The sequence below is a fragment of the Falco punctatus genome (genome assembly GCF_963210335.1).
Source record: "Falco punctatus genome assembly, chromosome: 13".
In the NCBI taxonomy this organism is placed as follows: Eukaryota; Metazoa; Chordata; class Aves; order Falconiformes; family Falconidae; genus Falco; species Falco punctatus.
The window spans coordinates 16,884,683-16,904,021 of record NC_137593.1 but is presented as its reverse complement, the minus strand read 5'-3'; the positions used below and the strand labels follow the sequence as shown (position 1 = coordinate 16,904,021).

Here is a 19,339-nt window from a genome sequence, read left to right as displayed (position 1 = left end):
GTAAATATTATTTGATGCTGCTTGCCTCTGCTTTTAAGGCATTAATCCTGCCTATTCGTTCTGTGTGTGTTGTTTCAGAATAATTTTCTGACTAATTTCATGTGGTTTGATTCTAACTTTGTAATTATAGCATTGCAGCTGCATGCAGATGTGGTGATGGTTGAATTGTTATTCTCCTGTAATTGGGGTGATAAAGTCACTTTCTTTCAAAGCCCTTTTCTGAGATGGTTATAACTTTCTGAATAACTTATTTTTCCTGAAAATTGGTATTACTTGCATTCCACAAAATGAGATTTAAAAATGAATTCTGTCAAAGTCTTTATGATATTTAGGATTTCCTGGCTGTGAAAATTTGTGCATTGAGAAAACTAACAAGAAGTTGTCTTTTATACTTCACTAAGATCATCACTTTTATAACAGTTCAAATTTTACATGCATATAATAGATTTGTTTTGATGTTCAAATTTCATGTGACCGGTACAAAGGAAGATGTATGGGTTTAAAGCTTAGGTTTGGACCATGAGGTCTGGAGCTCAGCAGATTTAAAATGGCTTCAAGTGAGAATCTTTCTTAATAGAACTGAGGGCTGATATTAGTGGGAAATAGTGTGCTCTTCCTATTTACCTAAATGTGAAATCCAGTAGAGTTCACTAGCATCTCATTCTGTACGTAACTGGTGACTTAATTCTCTGTGGTGGCTACATGATAGAAAAGATGGCTTTTCTGCGTATTTAATTTCTGATTCAGTTTGGTTGAACACATTTGCTTGTCAATCAGATCCCTGAGAAATTTTCAGATCTTACTGTTTACAGTGTTACACTCTTTTCTGAAGATGCTCATGATCTGTAACCCACACTCTTTCTAATTGCACTCTCTGCTTTTTTTTCCCCTCTCCTCTCTCAAATGCCAGCTAGTCTTTCTCTAAGTTTTTCCAGTTAATTAACTTAATTAGGTTAAATCATGGTCTTGGAGGCTGTGATACTGAGGAACCTTTTCTTGGCAGTTCTTTTTCTCTTGAGCAGTTCCTGTGCTTGTTCTTCCTGCTTCCCACCACTTGTTTTCACTGCTGCAGTATGTTGTAACCAGATTCATGTAAGTCAAAGAATCTCTCCTGCCTTTTAAAAAGTCCCAAGCAATTCAATGTTCAGGTTCACAGGACAGCTCCAGAAATGGTTACGTTGGCGCAACTAGAAGGTGACAGCAACCAGGTGAGTGGACAGGAACTCAAGGCTAATAACAGGGAAAGGGGAAAGTCCTAGGCTAGCTACCATTGCTGGTAAAAAGGTCCTTCTATATTTGAGATCCATTGCTATTTTGTCAGAAATTCTGAAGGGAGGCATCCCATAGCTTGGTGCTTTTCTACAAGGTTTCAGTGGGTTTTATGCGAAAAGATGTGTGTGTTGTCCCCTTCCCCCCCAAAAAAACCCCAAAAAAACAAACAACAAAACAAAACAAAAACCCTCAAAGCAAACCCAAACCTAAACCAACCACAAAAAGCCCCAACACAAAACAAAAAACTAACCCTGAACAAACAACAAAACCCCCACAACCTAAAAGAAAAAAATCCTGCTTTGCAGCACTTGACTCCATTGCTTTGTTTAGAACCATGTTGTAGTGTGAGTGGAACTGCCTTAAATATTACCACTGAATTGCACTTTGACTTGCTGGCTGTCATTCAGTACACTCACAAACGTTTCCATCAGTGCCACTGGGGAATCATTATGGCCCGTGGTGATACTTTTCTTCACGTGGCTGCACAGTGAACAAGTGCAAGTTGATCTCTTTAATGCATGGCACAACTGAGGGGATGATGAGACGATAGAAAGGAACTACTCAAACTGACACTGCCGCTGGAAGAATTGCTCATAGAACTACACCAGTACTTGTTTCTTGCTGAAGGTACTTGGCCTCCCCAGTAATTCTATTTTTCAGTTCTTTCAAATGAATAGCTGCATATAATGCTTAATTTTTAAATAACAAAATTTATCACACTTGACAGTTTGACTTGATCTTGGAGCTGATCTGTCTTTGAGTTTTGCTAGTATAATAGCGCTATTTGGGAGCGTGGGTATGACTTAGTCTCCATTCCTCACCTGGATAATAACCCTAGCACATATAGCTGCTGCAGTCAGTACTTTAGTGTATGCTGAAGTATACCAACAGCCTTTTGAGACCTCTGTGTTTTATTTAGAGGCTTGTATAAGCTATTCTAATAAGGGTTCATGAAAGACACCCTTCCTTTAAAGCAGCTGTGGGAAACTTTAAGGAAATCAATGGGAGCTATCACACACTAGAAAAGCACAGGTAACATAGGTAGCAAGTTTTCTTGAGGGTTTGTTTGGTGGTGATACATCTTTCTGTAAAGCATAGCAGTGCAGTCAGTGAAAATGAGACAAAAGAGTTTGGCATTGAAGACTTGAACAAAACTTTATGCCTACATTTCTCTCCCAGCGCTGGCTTCTGCAAGTTTATTGCAATCTCTGTAAATCCCTACAATATGGGTGGAATTGTAGTTAAAAACCATATTGCTTAACAACAAGATTACAGTGGTCTTTACCCTCATTACCTGGGCCCTGTTAATGTTGCTGGGTCACCAAGTCATCAGTGCATTTTATTATACTATGCTGAGATTAATTACACTGTTGTACAGAGCGATTGGAGGCTATAAAAGGGAGCTGTTTCTTAGAGCTACTCTGTTTGTACACACACACCCAAATGCAGAAGGGCTTTTTATATTAGCTTTATGATGCTCTGGATGAGCAAGGGTATGTGCTTGTCTGCAGATGCAAAGCCACAAATCTGATACATACACAGATCTGATGTTTCATGGTGGGTTGGGTGGGGCAGTGTGTGGTTGGTTTCCCCCCCCCCCCCCCCCCCTTTCACTTCTCTAATATTAACAGTGGTCACTAGTTTTGCAAAAATTAAACATCATTCTAGAGAGCAAATTAGAAACCTAAATTCTGCCAGCTTTTAAACCTTTAAGTACTTTATCTGTGGTCTTCATATATATACAGTTTTGTCTGAAATGATGTCTTTGTCACATAATTATTCTTTTAAAAATAAAAGCTAAATATGGAATAGTTGTTGGGGAATTTTCTTTGTAATTCCTCTCCTCCTTTGCCATATGGTTAACATCTTTCTATCCATAACTGTGGCCTTGCCATAATTGAAAGATTCCTCTGATGTCCTTGCACGTGCATGTGTTTTCTACCAAGGCTGAATTAAACTTTGTGTTTTGTGATTCGTGTGTTCTTTGGGAGGAAAAAAAAATTAAAGGACTTGAACCAGTAAACTACAGTAGATTTAGCAATGAGAGGTTAAGACATTATTTTCTCCTGCTGCCTGCCCATCCCGTCGGCTAAGGTTACAGCCAGAACAAAGCTGGCAGCACGGAACATGTCTCCAGGCAAAGCACCCGCTTGCTCTGGCATCCTTTGCTGACAGTTTGTGTGAATATGCCAAACTGACTGACAGTGGCCAAGACGCACATGCCTGTGATGTGATGGGGCAGTAACTCTCGGCAGAGGAGCTGAAGACAGTAATATCTGCAACTACCTCAGTATCTTCTGATTTTATCTTTGGAAATTCCATCTCTGTTTGCTTTAACATCACTTCTTTCACCCTTCCCTTGAAAATAGGGTGCAGCGAAGTCTCTGACAGTGAAAACAATCTTCAGTCTTCATATTTTTACAAGACAAAATGGTGTCCAGTATTTCTAATTAGAATTATTACTAAAAGAATTAATGTTTGCAATTGCCTTTTCTGAAATTAAGAATTTAGTGTAGTTTTTATGTATTTTTTTCTTTATCAGTGACAGTGATAAAGATTTTTTTCTGTTTTCTCCTTATAAAAAAACCTCATTCTTTTCCTGTTTGTGAGGCCTTATTTAAAGTCATTCTTATTCACATCTTATTGTGAATGTCATGCTTTATTTTCACTGGATGTGTTTTGAAAGGTTTCTCAGTCTTCCCAATAAACGTCTTTGCTCCTGTTCTTGAAGCATTTTTTCTTTCTCATCTGTATCTTTGCTTTATATGCACTGACATCCTAATCCTGCTAGATCAGTGTTGTAATTTTGCTCTTGCAGAGCGTTCACGTACTAATGGCTTCATAGCAATGGAACTAAGGAGCTGGCACCTTGCAGTACAGACCTCCAGAATGAGGACTTACTACTTCTGATATGTACAGAACTAAGCAAGTTGCTCCTGTCAAGGGATGTGTAAGAGTAGTGGCGGTTTTTAACTATGGTAACTAGTAATGGATTGGTCCTTTAAAACCTAATAGTTTGCCCTGTTATGTAGTATCATGCTTATACTGGCAAATCGTCCTGCAGCAAATCTCAAGTCTGCTCACCCCAACTGGACTTTTGTTTCTGTCCTCCATTTCCATTTCTGCTGCCTTGCAGTCAGCTATAGGCTGCAGATTACATGTACATTCTCTATAGACAAGGTGATGGTGTATGAAATTTTTAAAATACTTTAATTCTAAAACCTGTGTGAGTTTTATCACACTTTAATTGCTCCAGCCATATTTATATTCAATGAATGTTGAGATTTTGGTACAGGATTGTCCAATCTTGATCCTAGCAATGTAATTGTACTTTGTCTATATTACTAGTGTTGCTCAAGGTAGTTCTACAAGATATCACCAAATCAGTGTGCATGTCCTCTTTCTTTTTTCTCTTTTTTCTTCTTTTTTTTTTTTTTTTTTTTCCTCTTTATTCTTCATGCCTGGCTTATGTGTGCAGGAAATGACATTACTGATCGGTATATAAGATGGTGGTACTTGTTTATTAGATCAACGCATTTTTTCACCATTCAAAGAATTTCATTGAATCCATTTGTAAAGAGGATGACCTATAAATAATAGAGGACAGAGTCTTCAAGTATATTTTTACTGAACATTTTCACATCCTGTATAATAAAATAATACATTGCACTTAACACAAATACTTCATTCCAAATCTTTTGACACATTCATTGTGCAACTATGGACAAACATATGTGTGCAAGTATTATTTAATACATCATAATTTCTTTTGTTCATGGACTTTGAGATCAGAATTACAAATGTTTCTTCCTATGGCTAATTGCTTCAATCCACATAATCTGATTTATGTAGCTGAGTTTGAATTTAGCACTCTAGTATCAAGCATATTCTTTTGACTGTACTGATCTTTAGCATTCTTTTCTTATTTTAATACAGAATTTATCCTTTTGCTACTTCTCAGTTTGGCTCGTTTCAAAAAATGGTTGCACACTGTTTCATGCTAAAAAATCTTTTTCTTCATTTTCTACTGAGACCAAATGAACGTTGTCATGTGAAAGCGTGGCTTTCTTTTTACCCATGGCATTAGGTAGAAAGAAGCCAAATTCTATGTTAATATTATTTTGTTCAGCTTTAAGTAGTTTTCCACTCTTTGCACTCAGCAGAATAAACCAGACCCATCTGACCCAGAGCCAAGAATAACAGTAATTTCTCCTCTTTCCTTTCCCTTCTCTTCCTCCTTCTCTCACAGAAAGAAAAAAAAATATTACTTTTTTTTTCATTATTTGGTGAAACCAAACAAGTTAAGGCCCTGCATCAAATATTTTTTGAAGCCTTTAACATTTCTCAAGTATGATAACATATTTTGAGTTGATTATGTGACAAATAGTTTACTTATGTTATGCTTGTGAAAATTTCCGTTGCCTATATCAGTGGTTAGAAATGCTGCCAGAATGCATGAGTAATCACAAGAACAGCCATTGGTCTTCAGATTAAGTCAATATTTGCTTGTGTTTCAAGTTGTGGATATGGTGGGGGTTTTTTTGTGGCGGTGTAAAACAAAGTGTTGATAAATGGTATAAAGACATCTTTATCTGGAACATAATAGTAGCTAAGGCGATGTTAGAAGCACTACATTATAATTGTGCACGAGAACTATGCTTCTTACTCGGTTTCTTCTAAAACATGCCACCAAATTAAGTGTGGATTTACATTATTTCTACTTTGACAGTTAATGTTAGTGGACTTTCAAAGGGTTTAAAGAGAAAAATAAAATCTCCAAAAATGCCTATGTGTTAATATAAGAACAAAAACCTGCTATTCTAGCTTAATAAATGTAGCCAGAAAATTTTTCTGGTGATGTTTCAGATCCTTTATTTATTGTTTTCTCCTTATTTTTGCATTAGAAGCACAATCAGAAAACGTGGTGGGGTGCAACAAAGGAAAAGCTGTTGAGGCATGCTTGCATTCTAGCTTATGGTCTTCTAGGTTTCAGTTTTGGGGCGATTTGAGGGAAAATGTGAGACTGGAAAGTTCCTTTGCTCAATGTTTATTCCTGTTTCTTGCAAGAAGAAAAAAGTAGGACTTTTCAATATTTTAATTGTACATTGAAGTAATAAAGGGGGGGTAGGGGGGTGATAAACTAATGGTATATACTGCAACACAAATTTGCATACATGTGAGATCTCTGGCATACGAACAGCAGCTTTCACAGCCATCTGTTCTTTTGTTGGGGTTGCAGCAACTTGCATCAGTTCCAAATATTCACTGATGTGGGCTAAACATGTTTAATAAGCACCTATTGAAAACATAGGTTGTAGGAAGCAAATCCTGCGTTGTTTCTAGACAATTCTTGTTAGTTGTTGTGGTATAGATACAGTCAACTAGCTTTTGTCCATGCTCTTTTGTTTTCTTTGGGTACGTTGTGGCTGTTCCGATATATTTATCTGCTGGTTCTGGCATATTCAGAGATCACAGAGTCTTATGGCTGTGAGAGGAGAAACTCTACTGTAGCTGAGGGTCAAGAGCTCTGCCCTTTTAGGGGTGAAAATTCTAGGGGGAGAGGAAAGGATGACAACCTGATGTGGTCTGTCTTTACAAAGGAAAAATGGGTTTGGAGAAGCACACAATCCAAGTATCTCAACCTCAACGTCTAAAACTGCCGTGGTATCTAATAGCTGACTTGGACTCTCTAGCCTTTAAACTAGGAGTCTATACTTGTCTCATCCAACTGCCAGTCAGCTGTATGGCAAGAGGGGTTATGACAACAAACATGTGGATGTAACGTTGAAATGATGCACTCTGGATCACTTCAGATAAAATCCATCTTTTTTTTTTTTTTTTTTTTTTTTCTCCCTATAAATTAATATTAGGAAAGGATTCAGCCTAGATCCTTTGCTATTGAATTTTCTTAAGTTGGTCTTGTTGTTCTCCCACCCTGCCACCACCCCCTCAAACTTCCTGTTGAATTTCTCATTCTAGAAATGTAAAATATTCAGGCAGACAACCTAAAATGAATGCTACTTACTGAGGGAGTACTGACTTATTTTCTCTGCAGATCTTTAGGCTAACACAGGAATGGGAAGTAAAGTAATAATTCTATATTTAGTTGGTGTTACTAAATTTCTCCCAATTCCTGATTTTCAGTAGTTACAGATTTCAGAGTATCTGTCTGTAACTGGATGTGTCAGAACTTGTATGTGTGAAAACTAAAGTAGAAATATTTTTAACGAAAATCATTCCTAAATTACCATAGTTGGTGAATGAATAAGCATTTACTTAGCCATTACAATTTTTCCAATGACTGGAAAGAACTATGACCAGTCTGTGACTCAGTGAACAAGATCTGGCGACTGCAAGTGTTTAAATGTATGAAGTGTCTAAAGTATAGCAACAAGAATGAATTGCAAAACTCAAGGAAAGAATGCTTTAGAGCCGAAGAATTTCAGGCTTAAATTGCTACTGCGCTTAGGTTTATAAATTTCTAAATACAGTATTTTCTTCTAAACCTCCTATCATTATTTCCTTAAAGACACTTAATCTAAGGAATATAAAGTATTAATCGAGGGCTGAATGTCCATTTAAGACAGATCTGAAGAGGGTATAAACATACTTGGCATACTTGCAGACACATCGTCAATATATGGCACTGTAAGACATGGGAAGCTCCTTATCAAAACACATGGCATGGTGGAAATGTGTTTCATATAAAATCAACACCTATGAAAGGACTAATAAATACATGATTGAATGAGATTATTTTTTTTGCCGTAGAGCCTTGTGTAGCTGCTGAAATCACGTACGTGGTAAAGTCCAAACTGTTTTGATTCTTTGTGCTCTTCAGGATTCAGTTTCCATATCAAAATAATACTGTGCCAATCCAGTTAAAACACAAATGAATTTATCCCATTTCTGGGATTATGAAGGTAAATAGTTTGATATAGCTTGGAGAAAAGTGCAGGTCATGATTACTTTTGATGAGAGTGACTTTATCTCTGTGTCCTTTTTTCTAGGGGTCCATCAGAGTGGAAAGTAATTTTTGGACTAAGAACTGAAGTTCGCAGACTTAATGTTGAATAATTAATTCAAACTATCATAACTAAACTCAGTTATTCAGTAGCTGAATAGGCATATCCCGTGTGGTAAAGATATTCACACAAATGCATCGGAAGAAGTTTTTAATTTATTATAGGGTGTCATTGTAGACTTGATGTCCTCATTCAGCTGACCAGACCACAGGGGAGTCCTTGTTGTTGCCTAACTCTTCAGAAAATCAAGGAAAACATAAATAACTGGAGTTGTTGCATTGGCAGCTGTTGTGGTTTAACCCTGGATGGCCACTAAGCCCCACACTGCCACTTGCTCGCTCCCCTCCAGCGGGATGGGGGAGAGAATCAGAAGGGTAAAAGTTAGGAAACTCATGGGTTGAGATAAGGGCAGTTTAATAGCTAAAGCAAAAGCTGTGTGTGCACGCAAAGCAAACCAAGGAATTCATTCACCACTTTCCATCGTCAGGCAGGTGTTCAGCCTGGAAAGCCAGGAAAGCAGGGACTCCATCATACGTAATGGTTACTTAGGAAGACTAATGCCATCACTCCAAACATCTCTCTCCTTTCATCTTCTTCCCCTGGCTTTATATGTTGAGCATGATATCAGATAGCATGGAACATCCCACTGGCCAGTTTGGATCAGCTGTCCTGGCTCTTAATTCTTATGGTCCTCCAGCCCTGTTGCTGGCAGGGCCTGAGAAGCTAAAAAGTCCTTGACTTGGGATAAACACTGTTTAGCAACATCCAAAAACATCAATGTGTTGTGAACGTTATTCTCAGCCTAAATCCAAATGATAGCACTGTACCAGCTACTAAGAAGAAAACTAACTCCATCCCAGCTGAAACTAGGAAAGCAGCTCATTCCAGTTAATGAGAGGTTAAAAAAGAAAGCTGGTGCTCTTGAAGCCTGCCTGAAGTATTTGGAATAGACTGGCAAATCCAGAGATGATTGACTAGTCTTTGAATGGGAATTGGAAGGGTAAATCTTTACAATAATTATTTTCAGTTTTAATATAGATGACATCTAGTTACATAAAAAAATTACATATATGTGGCTAATTTGTAGTTAATCATGAAGAAAGCCAAAGTCACGCTGACGAACAAGCAGCCATACATGCACAATTTAAGTCTGTAGGTCATGACAGCTGGAGATTTTAGGCTTGGGAATTAATCTGATTTTATGTTCTTATTTACATATCTAATGAATATGCATGATGATTTGCATATATGACATGATCCCTAACATCAGGTCTTAGCCTAACAACATATTTCCTCAGCAAGAAGCCAAATGACTGTGCTTTAATCTTACAAATGCTGGAATCCAATGCACTACAATTAGATATGATCTCTGTACTGTGAGGAACTGGAGGAAAATGACCCTGCCACCTTTTAGTCAGCAAAAGCTGTTTGTAATTTTTTGGAATGACTTCCTTCCCATAGAGATAATATTGAAGGTTAGCACTCCTACGTATCTTAGATCAATGCTTTGCCTTGGGTTGCTGGACGTCCTTCTCCTGGATTCTCTGTAGCTCAATTCAGATAAAACTGAATTCAGCAATTCTCTAGATGGGTTCGTGTTAGCTCCCTTTGGGAAAAGGCTGAGTCGCTCCCAACAGCTGTCATGTTATGGAGCTTCCTGTAGAGTGGTGCCAAATCTTGAGATTTTCAGTTTGTTCCGATTTTTGGCTGAACACTCAAATTCATTCAGTTATGAAGTTGTGATTTCAGTTTTCATTTAAAACTAAAAGCAACTTTTAATACATATAGAAATATAGAAATCTGAAACTGAAACAGTACAAGCTAAGCTCTACAGTGTTCTAAATTTTTTAAAGTTTAAAAAAAATCAAATAAAAACAAATCCCCCCCCCAAAAAAAAACCAAAACAAACCAACCCCAAAACCAAAAACCCCCAAACAGTTAAAGAAAAATAGTAGTATTTTTGTATAGGAGAATTTGTCTGTTCGCCCCTCAAGTTCTACAACCCTCTGATTTCAGAGGCCAGCGTGGGCAGATTTTAGAAGGGGCACCCTGTGTCTGGGACTGACAGTGGCAGGACTGAATGGAGGAGTGAAGCAGGGCTGTTCTGAGATGAGATAAGATGAGAGGTGATGATCGTAATAATAACTGTGGGGACTGCTGGAGCAACTGGGATGCACAATAGACTTCTCGATGTCTGTATGAGATTTATGGTTTGGGAATACTGAAGTGGCTGTACCCCTCTATTTTTCCCTTACCTCCTTTTCCCAAAACATCTCTTTGGTTTTCATCAGTCAACATGGCATTTCCTCATTTTTCAGAATCTATTATAACTCAAAAATTCAGTCCTCCTGCTTCAATCTATTCTCAGTACATATTGGTTTACTTGGGCTTCTACTGTTCTTCCCACTTGGTGTTTGACTGCAGTCTTTAGGCTGGAATTTTTTTGCAAAAGTGAAGCCCACCTTCTGCTCCAGTAGGTTTTAAGGGAAGGTGGATAGACATGGACATACCACAGACGTTCCGGGACTCAGAAAAGAGTACGTGCAGAGTTAAAAATGGTTAATATAATAGAATTATTCCAACCAATTCAGGACTTGTGTTGCATTTTTATGCTGTTCAGTTTTGCCTGAGGTAAAAGGCCAAGCAGTGGCTGCTACCCTGCTTCTAAAAAGGCAAGCAGTAGGAGGAGTTGGAAAGGAAAAGCACATGGTTTAAATGATGAGAAGTTTAAATGAAAATAAAGACTGTTTCTTGGTAACAGAGTTATCTTATCTGACACAGGAAGAAATGTACAACTCAAAAGACTGACATGCAAAATGTTCAATACTTATATTGTTTGGCTACAGTTGTGCTTCAGAAGGTTGTTTTTAAGTTTTTTTTTGTTTCTTTTTCTCTATTTGTTTTCTTTTTGTTCATTGTGTTGAGGAAGTCTGGAATGCTACTGTTTTCTGTTAGGTAACCAACAGCTGCTTAGGGCTGGTTTCCTTGGCTTTTCTAATGAGATTATTGTTTTGTTAGATCTTTTAGTCCTTGTAGAGTTCACAAGAGGTGAATTTTCATTGTTACAATTTCTTTAGGAGCTCTATGCATGACTTAGGATTCTACTTTTCCAGGCATAATAACCATGGAGAAAAAGCACAGTTGCTATGTCCCCCTCCTACCCACCTCCATTATCAATGTCTCACTGGACTGAAACGTTTTGCATAGAAATAATACTTCCCCCCTCCTGCCCATTAGAACTCTGGTTGTAGTTCTAGTAATTTCTGGTTAGGATTGATTGTTACAGCCCTTCTGTGCACAGGAGAGTTTATACACGCTCCTGGCATGACTCTGTAACAGAAGCTGCTGTTTCTGTGTTGGGTATTATTCAGCTGGTTTAGCTAAGTACTTACTGTTGGATGCTCCGTGTTTGACAGATCTCGCCCCAATATTAAGGTCCAGTTTGGGGTTTTGGTGTGGTCTGCTATTGTGTGTTCCCCTCACCCCCATTCCCTCTTTGTTGGAAAGTGCTGTACAGCTTCTGGCTTTACTCAGTCACTGACAGCAACGGAGAGATGAAGCTTTCTCAGAGCCAGCAGAATGATGGGTAGAAGCCAGATGCTACTTACTGGAGCAGTATTTGCTGTAACAAATATATTTGGGTCCCTTTCAGATCTGCCCTTATTTATTTGCAACCTCATCCAATGACCAAATCAAAAGAAACCCTCCACGCTCTGGAGGACTGGACCTGAACTTAGAAAAATTTGGCCAGATGAATGTTATTTTTGAACCTGCTGCAAGTTTTAGGATTCTGGCACATGTTAACATCTCAAGTTTATTTTAATATTTTAATGAACCCCAACAATGTAAAATACCCATAATTAGTGGCTAACAATAGGAAATAAATCTTTATTTTTGTCAGATATGTTCTGAGTGAAAATCAAATATTCTTCATATCCTATTGAGACATTTAATAATAAAATGTTTCCTAGGTATGCCTCTCTGAGTCCTTATTTAACGTTCTGATCCAGCTGCTGAGGGTCCAGCTATAAAGGGGAAAAATAGAAATGCATGATGCTTGCAGTATTTTATTTTCTTCATTATCTAAGGTACTGAACGGTCTTCTTTCAGTAGAATTGGTAATAGCGTTTCAGCAGTCTAGCCTTCTTTGAGAAACTAGTGAAAGTTTGTGGATGGGATCGTGCCTGCTTCCCGTGGCAGCAGACTGCCTTAATGGTCACATTATACTTCAGAAGAAGATTGATACAATTTTTTAAAGGTAGAGTATTCTGCTTGGCTGAATAGACCCACCTACTGTCACTTGTAATTTAAGTAATGGGATTGTCTGGTACCTCGTTATAGACCTTTTGTACTGAAATATGGTGGAAAGTGCAGCAAATGACATTTTTACAAGCAGCATATGAAATAACATAGGCATCACTGAATATAACAATTTTCTAGAATGCTTGAAAATTGGACTAAATGCACTGTCTATACGGAGGACAGATACTAAGTCTCGTTGCAAGGGGCAATGTCAGAATAGTCTGAGAGTGATGGGACTTAAACTGACAGATGTACTGAAGGATATAATATACTTATTGTTTAATCATGTGGATTGAGTGGAAGATGGAAACATTGAGAATAAGAAGCTTATAGCAAGAGCTACTGCTTAATCTGAGCAATAGCCTCTGAGGCTTCTTAATCTACTAGGGGAATTGTATAGATGCAGTAAGTCTGACAAGACAAACAGAAGAATGAATAATCTTGTAAATCAGTGAAATTCTAGATTTTAATTTCTGCTGTCCTTCAAGGGATTTGGAAAAGGGAAACAGAGAGGAAGGCAAAAAAATGTGCCCTACATTAGTTCTGTTCATGATTTAGGAAACAAAGAAATGAGTCTAAGATGCTGTGTTGTTTTTTTTTTCTTTTGGAAGCAAATTCATTGCAGACTTGGAATTCCCAGCTTTGACTGAGGAGTCAAGATGGCTGTGCTGCTGATTGACCTAGCGTGTGGTTAAATACTGCCACAGTGTCAAAAAGCCTCAGATAGGTCTGAGAAAAACACGTGGTAAATAACTGTCCCTGTCCCACAGGTCTTGTGGTTTAAAAGTTTGCAAGAAAATAAAGGAAGTAAAGGTCTGCCTGAGGGGTATATAACTGCTGCCCACAATCATGTGTTGGGTAGGCAGCATGTCAGTAGCTCAGTTTTAATCAATGGGAACGATGTGGGATGGGTGGGAGTGGAATTAGAAAAAAGCAGTAGGTCTTAACATGTCCATCTTAATACTTGAAAAATGTAATCACACTTATGAAGCTGTGCTTTTCAACAAGCATGCTTGTGTGGGAGTATATCAATGTCATACCTGTGGCCACAGAAGGCAAGGTAATGCAAATGAATGCCAGTAATCTACTGGTAGTTAGAGGACCACAGATAATGTTTCCCCCTATGTACTGCAAAAATACACTGCTTATTGCAACATGTGTTTGGAGAACCATAAATTAGTATAATTTTTCCAAGCCAAAGAAACATAGAAGTTAGTTAGCATATTTATTATTACTAGCATAAGTCATTAACGTTGGAAGTTTGTGTAATGTAAACAGACTGCTTTGCCTGACCTGTCTGTCATGCCAGTTGTTGAACAGCACATTAGCTTGAACAATTGCAGCAACTTTTAAATGTCCTATGAAACATCTAAATTACATCAGTAGGAAAGGTATTTTAGGAAATTTAATTAGATACCAAAGCATGCAGGTGCTTGTAATTTAATTGCTCAAAACGGGTGGATTGTTAAACATTTCATAATTTTATTTTTGTTCATCTTTTGCTTAATGCACACTGATTCCATGAATGCCAAGCAGTGGAACTTTTAGCAGAAATGTTAATAAACATTACAATAGACAGTTAAAAACTATAAACATTTACAAATCTTCTAAAGTCTGTAGTAGATATATGATGCAATAATTTAAATTCTTCTGTACTTTATTATAAGTATCTTAAGAAAACTTTCTATCCCTTCCAACTACAGCAGATCTTGTCAAATAATGTAATGCCTTATGTGGGTTTCTGCAGTGTTAAAGGCTGTTGTCAGCCATAAGAATTCAAAATAAATCATCAGCTTAAAAAAATAAAATATCACTTTTACTACCCTTTCTTTGCCCTCTTGCTCCCTTAGAGTTCAACATGTGTTATACTTAGTTGATTTCAGCTTTAACTTAGTTTTTGGTTTTAATTCCTGTCTCTCCTATGTTCTTCTCTTCTCAGTTCCTCATCTCCTTGTCACCTCTCAATTACTCTGTGTCTCTACATTTTTCTGAAATCCTAACCAAAAAAGCCTGGACTAGAGCTTTAGAGACTCTGGGGGCAGTGGTGAATCAGAAGCATGACTATTGTCATGAGGAGCTACAGAAACTTGGGAAGCAACATCCTTCTGTGGTGTTATGCCTGTTGAAAGAGATGGCCAGAAATCATCTTTGTGATTACAATAAACATTCATAACAGTTGGCAATTTAAGATAATCTTTCTCTCTCCTAGATGTCTTCCCTGCTTGTAAAGTGAGGACCTTGGAGTTTTTATTCTGAACATGTGTTTTCCAGACTATCCGCTTCCCTACCAAGAATAACTTCAGGACTTGTTCTTTAAACAACAAAACTAAAATATGTTTAATTAAAGCTCATAGGAGTAATGATTTAATCTCCCCTTTCCTCTCCTCCCTATTATCACAAACAGTGCTGGAATGTCTTCCCCAGCAGGGCTAATGCTAGTTTCTGTCAGTCCACTTGCTGCTGTTCTAACTTGCCTGAATTCGGTGCTTTCAGTACAGACCTATTAGCCCTGCCAGGGGGTATCCCAGGAATATGCAGAAAGCAACAGAACAGGAATATTGCTCTATTTCACAGTTAAGTGTATTAAAGCTCATTTCATCCTGAGACAAATTGTTCTGATCGCAATGCTTGGAGTCTTTTTCTAACATGAGAGTGTTTCTCTGTTGAGGGATGAGAGGAAGATTGTATTAATGAAAAGATAGTTCCAACAATGTTAGTTAGCTACCCAAGCTGTTTGAAGGCCTTTCACAATATTTTTCAGTAACCGTTTAATGTCATAAGTCACACATCTCAGTGCAATTGGTGACACTGGAGTTAGTGTGTCTGGATGGCTCTGTGGGTGTTCATGCTTGGCCAGATTCTCAATAAACATTTACAGTTCCTTTAAAAAAAACCCACATATTTTCTGTAAGTGTCATCATGATATCCAAGGGTTTCACACTGATCGCAATCTCTCTAGTTTCCTCCTCCCTCCCAAAAATCCCATAATGTTCCATTGAATTTGTTTGGCCAAACATAACTTTAAAAAAATACCAGAGGAAAAGTTTGCAGTTTGAAAAACATGCTACAGTTGAAAAAAAAAAAAAAAAAAAAAGCAGATTACATAACTAAAATTATTTGTTCTCTTTTTTTTTTTTTTAATTTGGTAATGTCTGTTTAAAATTACAAGTATAATGAACTAATAAGGAAGGATTAACAAATAACTACCTATATTTCTACATTGTTTTGTTATCTATACAAAACTCATTAAAATACACAAAATATACATATTTTAGGATAAATGAGATAAAGGAACAATAGCTAATTTTTTAAAAAACTGACTCAATTATCTGGATACAAGACACTGAATAATTATCTATGCAAGCACTAATTCATGATAAAAATAATTCTCTGGATTTTCAGTGTTTTCATTGTTTATATAACTAATTCAAAAATATCATAAAATCAATGGGATTATAATAATTTAAAACAGGCTTTGAACCTTTAATCATGTAGGTTTTTAACTGCTTATCTGCAAGTAGTGGGAGTAATCAATATATTGGAGGTAAGTCTTTGGTTTATAGTATGAGCAGAGCCAAGATTTATAGATTTATATATATAAACATTTATATAAAATATTTAAATATAGAATGGTTTTATTTCAATATATTATTGTTCTTCCAAAAGGAAAGTAGATAGAATATATGGAAAGGCAGACGTCTTTCCTGAGCCATCTATACACTTTTGCAAGGATCCCAAGTTACTTCTGTAACTGTTTTGTATAGATGGGCATGATAACATTTCATTGTTAAGGAATGTTTCCCACACTTATCTTGGGGCCCTTCCCTAGAATACTGTGAATCAGAAATTGGAAACCCTTTATTTTCTTCAAGTCGTCACTGTATTCATATGACTCCCCCCCAAAAAAACACCCCAAAACCCCCACAAAACAAAACCAAACAATGAACAATGAATAAATACTTGCCAGTGTTTATTCTGATATGAGCAAACTACTTTGAATTTCTATCCAAATACTGATGCAGTGTAGAGTCATCTCTATCAGCTGTGCAAGAACTTTACAGTTGGAAATTGCACCTGTTATTCTGTTTCCTCTGCATTTGTGGAAAAAAATCATTGATCAAATGACTGTTTTCATTGAAAACTGTACAGCTGGGAAGCTTGATCTTTCCTGTCACTATTGAATTTTTATATCTTTGTGCCTCTCAGAGTGGAATTGTTTAGCTTAAGAACTCAGGTGGTTTTTGGTTTGGTTTTGTTTTGGTGGGATGTTTTGGGGTTTTCTGTGTTTTGTTTGGGGTTTTGTTTATTTTTTTTGGGGTGGGTGTGTGTGTGTTTGGTAGTTTTTTTTCAAGGCTTGAATTGTTGAGGAAGGTATGGTGATAACACTGCTGTGGAAAAGACCGGTTCAAAACTATATAATTAAAGCCTTGAAAAATGTTTTTAAAAAGGTCCTAAAACAAGTATGTTGTGTTATGTTTAAACCCAAATAAGTATCCATCAGTGGAATCTACACTGTACACTTCATAAACACAAAGTCTTGAGGTGGGGAAATTGGCAAAGAACCATAGTTTCCTTAAATCACAGAGAATTATATAACTGACGATTCAGTTCACAGGTAACTTAAATAAAAATAGTGGAATATTTCCTATGTATAGGAAGCTGGTATTTTGAAGAAGGGAGGTGAGGAGGGCCTTGTCAGTAGATAAGATTTGATAATCACTAAGCAAAATGCATGTAATCACCTCCCAGGAACTGTTATTCCTTTTACTTAGTGCCCCTAATCAGGTTTTCTGGTTCAGTGACATGAGTGTAAAGGTTGTTAAAGCCATTGTAAAATAATGAGAAATAGAGTTAAAGCAGATTTGTAGTGATTTGTAATACCTGGTTTTGCAATTAACGTACTATTTTCTATTTATGATCACAAACACACTACCTTCTGTAATATTGATTGGCATGTAGCAAATTTAATCTATTTACCTAATCTTCTTAATATGTCTCTGCATTAAATGAGGGGCAAAACAGCTGAATGTAAGAAAGTAAATCAAAGCAGCCGTCTGCTTCCATTTGTGACTCTGTAGAATTCTAGACTACAAGGGGTATTTCACTGGTGGACAACTAATTTCATAAGGCAGTCTAAGGCTTTATGAGAGAAAATCTCTTGTTCATTAGGAAAGAGCTTTAAAAAAATATTGTCATAAATAAATCCCTGGAAATCACCCGTTGGAGTAAGATGAATTATGTTTTACATCATAGTTAAGTCTAAGATATTTCATTATGTTTTTTATATTCTTACTGAAGATTTATAACAGCCATTAACCTAACATGCTGCAATTCTATGAAGATGCATCCTTCTGAAAGAAAAAGGGTTATTTTCGGAGTCAGTTTAATGCAAATTTTTCATTCTATGCATGGACACATATACATGTGCACAGGCACATACTCAAGGCTTTTATAATTAATTGTGCTCTAGTCATGTCCCAGGTTATATTCCTTACTGGGCAGTTAAGCTGATAAAATTGTTCTTAAGATGTTTCTAGCTAAGACACTTTTAGCAGATTAAAATGAATAAGCAGAAAGAACATCCATTTTAATGTATAAAGAAGACTTTATTCAGCAGGCATCTCCTGCAGCGACCTTGGAAGACTTCTACTCAATGAATTTTAACAAATGTAGTTACAGAAGGTATTTGTTAGCATCACTATATCATTTATCCTAAGGTCATGATTGATGGGAGTTCTCATATGTTTAGAAGTGTCAGAGCAAAAGAAAGAGCATGTGGCTTTGTACTCTAATTATTTCAAATTAGGAAAATAAACATGAATAATCTGAGAAAAGTACCAGTATCAAGAGAAATCTAGAAGATAAAAATTCAGTATTTATTATGGGATCATCTGTGTGTTTTTAGCCAATGATCAGAACAAAAGCGTGTTCCAAAACCACAACTGGGGTAAGATTTTTCCCTTGAAGAGGCACAAAGGTTTCCAGAATGCCTTGGGAGCAGAGGGATTTGTGAACACTAGCACTTCAGGACTGACTTAAGATTTACCAAGCTGCTTTTTTTTTATTTTGTGAAGAAAGTGTGGAGGTTTTTGTGGAACTTCAGAGTGGGCACAGACTGTATGATGTATTTTGCATTTTTAACAAAGAAACATGCAATTTGTACCAAATGATTGGTACTGTCTTGAAGAGGGCCTGTTACTTCCCCCTTCCTTCCCCAACTGGTGCGTTAGTCTGAGGCTGGGTTTTTTTTTAGCCTGTAATAATCGACTTAAGTAGTCTTTTTTTGTTTCATGTAATTCCTAATGGAGGCACATGTGTTAGTTATGTTTGGGAAAAGGTAATACTTCACAGAAAGAGATCTACTTTTTCCAAAGGTAGCTAAGAAACATTTGAGTGCTGATGTGCAGCAGTGTCCTATACCTGAAATATCCTAGTCTGTAAAGTTGGTCAAACATGTCTAATTCATTATTATCAAGGACAATACAAAATCTGTTTGGAAAGATCTCAAATAAAGAAAAGATTCTATATAAGTCATCTTCATTTCCTCTGAAAATTATACTGTTAAGATCTATTTATGTAAGATTGAAGATCAGAAAGCTTGACAGCTGAAGCTAATCACATTGGTAAAATTTCATTTAGAAACTGCAGCTGAAAACTGGGTTCAATGAGTGGTTCGTCAGAACTGAGACAGCTGCGATAACAATAAGTTTCAGTTTGATGTTGTTTATGACTTTCACCTC

At 36.9% G+C, this 19,339-nt stretch overlaps 1 protein-coding gene across 3 annotated transcripts in view; it reads left to right on the top strand.

The window, feature by feature from the left end:
• The window catches only part of LOC308072908 (uncharacterized protein), a 139,795-nt gene that overhangs the window by 30,853 nt on the left and 89,603 nt on the right, over positions 1-19,339 (top strand). For all 3 annotated transcript variants that reach the window (XM_080410487.1, XM_080410488.1, XM_080410486.1), the window contains exon 2: positions 1,149-1,208. In XM_080410487.1, the coding sequence (XP_080266613.1) occupies positions 1,149-1,208 (60 nt within the window). The remainder of the gene's footprint in view (positions 1-1,148; positions 1,209-19,339) is intronic.